The following is an 8,869-nucleotide window of genomic DNA, read 5'->3' on the forward strand; positions in this document are numbered from 1 at the left end:
GAACTGATAAACGACCTAGATACCATTCAGGAGTTGCGCGATGCAGCATTGGTACGCATGGCGGCCCAGCAGCAAATAGTAGCGAGGAGCTTTAATAAAAATGTCCAAGCCAAATCCTTCGTCGAAGGTGATTGGGTTCTAAGGAAAGTATTTCAGAACACATAAGAGGCTAACGCTGGTAAGCTAGGACAGAAGTGGGAAGGACCATACCAAATTAGTAAAGTGGTAGGCAACGGAGCCTACCAATTGGTCCGACGTGACGGAAGCTCCGTGCCACGTAGCTGGAATGCCACACACCTCAAACGATACTTCTTTTAAGCTAAGTAATAAGCTTTGTTTTCCCAATCGTTAAAAAAAAAAGAAAAAAAAAAAAGAGATATAGATAGATGGTAATGCTATTAAATTTGTGTCGCTAGTTGCTAGCGACCATAGTGTTCTCTCACTGGGTATTGTTGAATTGCATGGAATCTGTTCCCGTCCATCTCATTAACGTTCCGAGGATTTTTCACAAGACATCAGGCAGATTTGCATTTTGCTACCATATAAAGTCTTTTGGTCCACTATTACCTCAGCCGACGTTATGACAGGGGCACAGTCATTTTAAAGCTATAACTGCTGACGACATTTCATCTATCTCTCTGACAAACACACGTAAGCTTCTATATATTTCCTATGTGTATTCTAAAGTCGTTTAGTCCAAACGTTACGTTTGAACGACCAAAGATGGCTTTTACTAAGTCCAAACATTACGTCTGAACGACCAAAGATGGCTTACTGAGCGCCCGACCATCCCTAGAAACGTCAGAATAACGACTGAGACACATACATGAGACATAAAGCAAGGACATAAGATCAATTTTGCTAAAATCCAAAAGCATCAACGTAATGGTCACCCCCGTAGGTGACCCAAAAAGTTTAAACGATAAAAAGTTATGGTCACCCCCATGGGTGACCCAAAAGTACAGTACAAACAGTCACTCCTTCGAGCGACCTATAACAAAAGTTTGATTAAATTTTAAGTAGAAGGGGGATGATATAAAGTGCCTAGAAATTAAACGACAGGGACCTCCTCAGCTTCCTTCTCCTCGGACGCTTCAGCTGGTAAGACATTGGCTGGAGCCTCCTTCTCAGTTTCGGGGTCAGGGGGTACATCTGACGCTATGAACCCGGCACAGGACGGGGCGTTTTCATCAACTTTTGATGAAGAGTCCGCCGTCGCAGCCAAGTCCTCTTCGTCCATCAGATCCTTCATTGACCCCATTAACTGGAGGTACAGGTAAATATCCTTCTGCGGCGTCCACGACGCCGTCTTCTTCATCAGGAACTGATACATGAATTTAGCCCTGACCCGGGTTGTCACCTCAGCCTCAAGAAGGTCCAGCTCATTCTTCTGTGCGTCAATACTCGCTTGGAGACTCTTGATCTCCTGACGCGAAGAGTCTTCCAGCTTAGTCGCCCTCTGCCTAATCTCTTCCAGCTCTCCGTTTTTCTTCAAAGCCTCCCCCATGTCCTCTATAGCCTTCTTGCAAGACTCCAATTCAGCGCTTTAGACTTCGCGCCCAATTCAGCCTTCTCCATTCTCTGCTTCATGGACAGGTGACCCTTCAGCAGAGACGAGATCTCCCTTTTAGCCATTAGGAGATGTTGAGAAAACTGCACAAGAAAAGATAGGATATCTGTTATTCAGAAGTCGTAAGTCATTATTGCATAGTGTGTCAAAGGGGAGAGCAAGTGTCTATACCTGGAATAGGAGCTCTAGCCCATCTGACATCATGCGGGGGAGAGTGTGGTCCTTGATCCAATCCATTGCGCTGGGAAAGAGGAACATGTCAGCTTCAGGCCATATGGACCTTTCCAACGACATAAAGTCGTTAGGGACGGTCACAGTATAAGAAGGCCCACTCTTGTCCGGAGGGGCCAGGAAGTCAGTTATGCGCGTCTTAGACGCAGCGTCATGCTCGTCATCCAAGTGGACGACAACTGTTGTGTCTTTCTTCGTTGACGCAGACGACAGAGACGCAGCGTCGTTAAAGGACTCCCTCTTGCGTTTTCGCAGCATCTCAGCCAACGCCTGACCGTCCAAACTCCCCCTAGGACGCGACTGTGATGAACCTATTCAAGAGTGTCAGAGTCAGTAACACGAAACTCTTCCTTGGAAAGTCCTACTCAAAAATAAAAGTTAAAGAGAATAGATAGACTAACCAGATGCCATAGTTGAACAAGTGTCTTGAGAAGCAAATAAAATCCTTCTGAATTGCCTATCTTCCTCTGGCACCTTCAGAAATTTGTCAAAGAGACTCTGAGATTCGTCGCGATGCGACAACAGTTTTGGGTTAAGACCTGCAGTAGAAACGATGTAAGAGTGGTGTTAACGACATGACACGAACTTAAAAAGACTGAAAATAAACACACCTTCGGTATTCTAGCCGCCAACCAAAGACGTCCCAGCTTCCCCTAGCGACGACCTCTTCACAAACACAAACCTGTTTTTCCAACCTTTGACATTCGACTGTATTCCCCCGACCAGAGGCTCTAACCTCGCCTTTGCATGTAGGGCTATCCTATTTTTTGCTTTGACTCTAATCTCATAGTGTAACAGTAAGTCGTGAAGGGTGAAGGCTTCTTCCCACGACGCCGTCACCTTGTTGATGACACTCAGAATCCTCCAGACTTGGGGCATAATTTGCCCAGGGCTGATTTGGTAAATTTGCATCAGATCCCTTGCCAGGGGGGTGAAGGGAAGTCTAATACCTATTTTGAAAGGGTATTCGTAGAGCACTACCCATTTTTGGGGACACGACTCTGGTGGTTCGTCAGACTCAGCGTTCCTAATGACAGTACTTTCAAGCAAACTCCCTAAGTCTAAAAACTTTAAAAGATCCTCTTCTGACATCGTTGACAGTTCATCCTCATTTTCTACCCTTAGTTCTACCGCTTTCTCTTTCCCTTTCGATTTTTCCTGATTTTTTACAAAAGTCCTAATGCTACGTCTGCTAGGCGCCATGAGAACAGTAGAAGAAGAGAAAGTAGAACGAATTAAAGGAAAGACCGAGCGAAAAAGTGCGAAATTACCTGGTGTCAGCGATCGATTTTCCGGCGGAGAGAATAATGTAAGTTAAGGAAATTGCCTTACTTGAAGAGAGAGAAAGATTTGATGAAGTTGGAGTAAAAGTTGGGACCTTTAAACAGCCCAAGTTATTTATGCCAACAAAAGAGTAATCATGACAATCGTGCCAACGGTTATAACTAAAACGACTATTTAAAAAGAAAACTACCTTTTATATTTTGAGACTCTTGGACTACCAAAAATAACCGCTCAAACGGATCTCCTTTCCTTCCTTGTGTCTCTTTGGGAATTTTTTCTATAATTGACAAAAGCGAGATTTTTCTTATGATTTTTGATATCTTAATGACTTAGACAGAATTTCATTTGATTTTATTGATTTTTCTTAACAATTGTCTCATGGGTTTTGTGTCACCCTGATTCAACAATTGGGGGCAAACTGTTATGGCTGAATTTTTTGACAGGATGACACTGACGCAATGACGCGATGACTCGATGACATGATGCCATCTGACATGATGGTGAAGTAATTTTGACCCGAAGACACAGCGAAGGACGCGAGATTGGAGCAGAGCATTAAGTGGTAACGATCCAGCTAAATAAGGAAGGAGTGTAATGAGCCATAAATTCAGCCGTTGAAGAGCATGAATTAAGACGTTGGAGCGTAAGCGGAGAAGATCTCCCATGATTGAAGTACCGAAGTTAATGTAATAATTAGTGAATTCATTTTTGTATTCGTTGAGAAAAAGCCAAGGAAAAAGCAAGGCATATAAAAGGGAGAGAGAGGTCATGGACGGGTTTTTTACGCAACATAATTGGAAGAACACTAGAGAGAACTAAAACATTCTTGTAACGACAGTCAGTCACTAAGAAAGATAGTGAACCATGCATGGTGTGATCACTGGAGCTGCCCGACGTCCAGCCTTGGGAGATGTGCCATGCGCGAAGATCGCAAAGTAGCTCGGGAACATCACCAAAGGTGGCTTGGAAAGCCTTGTGCTGAGAAGTCAGCATATCTACAGAGCGCTGCATAGCAATAACAGAATCAGAGTGAGACTGATGGAGCAGCTGCACCTCTGTACAAAGGCTCCCAATATCCCCACGAAGCGCCTCAAGCTGGTGAGCATAGGGGAGGACATGAGGGTCGTCAGCCTGAGTGGACGACTCGGGAGCACGGCTAGGCTCCCCGCTCTGGTCCTCAGCAGGGACCCAAGAGAAATCAAGAGAAAAAAGCCAGTTCTCCGGGTCGTAGATGATTGTGCGCTCCGGATTTGGAAGGTAGGCATGTTATGGCTGAATTTTTTGACAGGATGACACTGACGCAACGACGCGATGACTCGATGACATGATGCCATATGACATGATGGCAAACTAATTGTGACCCGAAGACACGGCGAAGGCCGCGAGATTGGAGCAGAGCATTAAGTGGTAACGGTCCAGCTAAATAAGGAAGGAGTGTAATGAGCCATAAATTCAGCCGTTGAAGAGCATGAATTAAGACGTTGGAGCATAAGTGGAGAAGATCTCCCATGATTGAAGTACCGAAGTTAATGTAATAATTAGTGAATTCATTTTTGTATTCGTTGAGAAAAAGCCAAGGAAAAAGCAAGGCATATAAAAGGGAAAAAGAGGTCATGGACGGGTTTTTTACGCAATATAATTGGAAGAACACTAGAGAGAACTAAAACATTCTTGTAACGACAGTCAGTCACTAAGAAAGATAGTGAACCATATTAGTTTGGTGGATCTCCAACCACCCGCGGTTTTTACCCACCTTCATTGGGGTTTTTCGCGTCACCATTTTTGTGTGTTCATCCCCTTTGATCCCCTTTGCATTCTTTTGTTGCGTTGTCTTTAACATAATCTGGTTAAATCGTCCCAAACTTTAATTTCATCGTAAGTGATAAATTTTAGCATAAACAAGGCATAAGGGCGTTGCCCAACCTTCCAAACACACCCCTCCGCAGTGACCTCAGTGGCAATCCAGCCCATGGTTTGGAATGCCTTCAGATCAAGGCGTGTGCTACCTAGGATCACCTGGTGACCTGCCAAATCAAGACCAAAGGAAGAAGCAATAATAGAGATCATACCACCAATAGCAATATCACCACGAGATCGAGTGACCTCATCCAAATGGTCCATAAGCCACATAGCAGGATTCAAAAAACTAGCCCCATCCACAAGACACACCACAATGTAAAGCTCACGCGAAGTGACAACCCCAGCACTATCGCCCCGGGCAAAAATTGGTCAATAACAGGAATTGGTGTGCGGTGCGCAGGCCGGGGCTAACAACCCAGAGGCCTTAGCATGCTGCGGATAGTAAACTGCCTGACCGGTGATGAGATTCCAAAAGGCGTTATTGTCATATCGCTCAGAGCGGCCGGAATGGGGGCCGTGAGATCCCTCGGTAGGCCAGCCAAAAATAGCATTGAGTTGGTTTTGGTTTAGGTGGCGAGACTTGTTCATGAGTTGGAAGGTGATGGAACGAGGGTTTTTGGTGTTGGAGCGGACGACCTCTAGTGTAGAGAGGAATTCGAGGGTGATGCGTTTGTAGGATAGGGCATGCATATTGAGGAATTGGTGCCAACCTACAGAGTAGAAAAGTTGTTAAAGGTCACCATCGATGCCTAATTCAGTGGCTATGTTAGGGTCGTAGAAACGAGTGGAGCTGAGGCGACGACCGCTAAGGATACGAAACCACTCAAGATGAGCCTCACATGTGAATCGTATTCCTAGGGTGTCCAAAGGAGGGGGGTTAATTGCGGGTGGTGGGGGTGGGTCACGGGCATTTCGGAGGTGGGAATAGGAAGTGCGTCGGGAGGGGTTCACTCTAGATGGTCTAGGAGGCATGATGATCACAAAGAGACAATAAACAATAGCACAACACAATCACCCAAAGGAAAATCCAACCAAATAATCCACAAACCAACACAACAAGGTCTAATATTAAGTAAGAAATCGATAGAGTATAGGCAACAATCAAGTAATCAACCCACAAAACAATGCCAAGCAAAGAGTGCAATGAATTTCAAAGAGAAAAATCAAAGACACTAAAAGATGGAGAGGGAGTGGAAAGATTATACCAAACTTGAGGTGGGTGTCTAATACCCGCAATGAATCCGTTCTTGACTTTCCAAAACCTTAGAATTGCGTCCTTGCTACCCAAATTGCTTCAATTTTGAGCCACAACAAAACCCCCAATGTGATTTCAAGGTTAGGGTTTTCAGAATTTTGGGTTAGAGAGAGGGGAAAAAGAAAGAGGGAGAGGAGCGAAGGCCAACGAAAAAACGGTCGCCGGTGAGCGTTGTCGGCCGGCGAGGGAGATCGGCGAGTGGGCGCCGGAAAGTATGAGGGTGGTGAGGATTTGTGGGAGTGGTAGAGTGAGAAAGAGTAAGGAGAAGAAGTGAGAGGAGTCGAAAGTTTTGAGAGTGGAGGAGGGAGAAAAGCCCGTGAAAACGGGTTTAATGAAACCTGGCGTCAGGTCGCACGGGCGTGCGAGTTCTTGCACGGGCGTGCAGACCCGCACAAAATGTGTTCCAAATAGTCTGTCTCAAGCGCACGGTCGAGCGGATTGATGCTCGATCGTGCTTCCTTTCGCTCGAGCGTGTGCAGTTTCGCTCGGGCGTGCAGATCTGCCAAAAAAAAACCAAACCGTCTGTTTCGATGGCACGATCGAGCGAAAAGTTGCTCGGGCGTGCAGCACATCGCTCGGTCGTGCGCGCTGGGCGAAGGGCGTTCCCAACCCATCTGTATCGAGTGCACGACCGACTGGATTCTCGCTCGGGCGTGTGACCTGCTAGCAGACGAAAAGTGACACCATTAGAAAAACTTGTGCTCGTTTTTTTTTTTTTTTTGATGAACTAAAAAGAAAAGTGAAATAGAAAATAGAATAGAAAAGATAGGAAATTGGGTTGCCTCCCAATAAGCGCTAGTTTTTAAGGTCATTAGCTCGACCTCCTCAATAATCACTCAGATGAAGGAATGGAGAGTATGATGTCAACTCTCTCAGCAATAGGATCACCAGCTCGATAGTGCTTCAATCTGTGGCCATTGACCTTGAAAGTGCCATCTTGGCGATTCCAAAGCTCCACTGAACCATAAGGAAAAACCTTACAATCCTTGAATGGACCTGACCACCGCGAACGAAGCTTACCAGGAAATAGCTTCAGTCGAGAATTAAAAAGAAGAACCAAATCCCCTTCCTTGAACTCTCTTCGCACAATGCCTTTGTCATGCCATCTCTTAGTTTTCTCCTTGTACAATCTAGAACTCTCATAAGCATCAAGACGAAGCTCATCAACTTCAGTAAGTTGAAGGAGTCTCTTCTCACCCACCGTTTGAGAGTCGAAATTGAGGCTCTTAATAGCCCAGAATGCACGATGCTCTAACTCAGCAGGAAGATGACATGATTTCCCATAGATAAGACGATAAGGGGTGGTACCTATAGGGGTCTTGAATGCTGTCCTGTAAAGCCATAATGCATCATCAAGTTTAGCAACCCAATCTTTCCGCGTTCTCGCAACCGTCTTCTCTAAGATACTTTTGATCTCACGATTGGAAATCTCCACTTGGCCACTAGTTTGTGGGTGATATGAAAGTCCCACCCTATGATGCACACCATACTTCTTAAGCATAGCTTCAAATTTATTCTCCAGAAAATGCTTACCTCCATCACTAATCAAAACCCGTGGAATGCCAAAGCGAGGAAAAATAGTTTTCTTGAAGAATCTACTAACCATACGAGTATCATTAGTGGGAGAAGCAAGAGCCTCCACCCATTTGGAGACATAGTCAACAACAACAAGAATCTACGTGTTCCTATAAGAGGAAGGGAACGGACCCATGAAATCTACACCCTACACATCAAATATCTCCACCTCAAGGATAGTGTTGAGAGGCATCTCATTCCGACGGGAAAGATTTCCTGTCCTTTGACAGCGATCACAAGAATGCACATAATGATGAACATCCTTGAACAAAGTAGGCCAATAAAAACCACATTGAAGAATTTTCGCTGCAGTTTTATTAGTACTAGCATGGCCTCCACAAGGTAAATCATGACAATGAGATATAATAAGGGATACCTCATTTCCAGGAATACACCTTCTAATCACCCCATCTGCACAAGACTTGTAAAGAAAGGGATCATCCCAAAAGTACCTCCTTACATCCTTAAAGAATTTCTTCTTTTGTTGAGACGAATAACCATGAGGAATAGTGTCACTAGCCAAATAGTTGGCTATATCAGCATACCATGGGATCTCTACAGTCACTAGAGCTAGGAGTTGCTCATCAGGAAAAGCATCATCAATTGGAAGAGCCTCATCACCTTCATCATCAACGACAATTCGAGAAAGGCGATCTACAACAACATTTTCAGCGCCTTTCTTATCTCGAATCTCCAAGTCAAACTCTTGTAACAACAAGATCCATCGAATCAAACGGGGCTTAGCATCTTTCTTGCTCATCAAATACTTAAGGGCCGCATGATCAGTGTGAATTATCACCTTTGACCCCACCAGATAAGATCAAAATTTCTCCATCGCATATACCACGGCTAACAATTCCTTCTCAGTTGTGGCATAGTTCATCTGGGCCGGATTTAGAGTTTTGCTTGTATAGTAGATGGCATGAAGTTTACCATCCTCCCTCTGACCCAATACTGCTCCCATTGCATAGTCACTAGCATCGCACATAATCTCGAAAGGGAGATTCCAGTCAGGCGATTGAATTATAGGAGCAGAAATAAGAGCAGCTTTTAACCTGTGAAAAGCCTCAGTACAAGCATCTGTAAACACAAAG

General features: G+C 44.8%; 1 protein-coding gene across 1 annotated transcript; it reads right to left on the bottom strand.

The window, feature by feature from the left end:
• Positions 1–7,032: 7,032 nt before the first annotated feature.
• LOC104898873 (uncharacterized) lies at positions 7,033–7,806 on the bottom strand. The gene has a single exon (XM_010686005.1). The coding sequence runs from the start codon at positions 7,804–7,806 to the stop codon at positions 7,033–7,035; it is 774 nt and encodes a 257-aa protein (XP_010684307.1).
• Positions 7,807–8,869: the final 1,063 nt, after the last annotated feature.

Source organism: Beta vulgaris, chromosome 7 (genome assembly GCF_026745355.1).
Source record: "Beta vulgaris subsp. vulgaris cultivar EL10 chromosome 7, EL10.2, whole genome shotgun sequence".
Taxonomy (NCBI): domain Eukaryota; kingdom Viridiplantae; phylum Streptophyta; class Magnoliopsida; order Caryophyllales; family Amaranthaceae; genus Beta; species Beta vulgaris.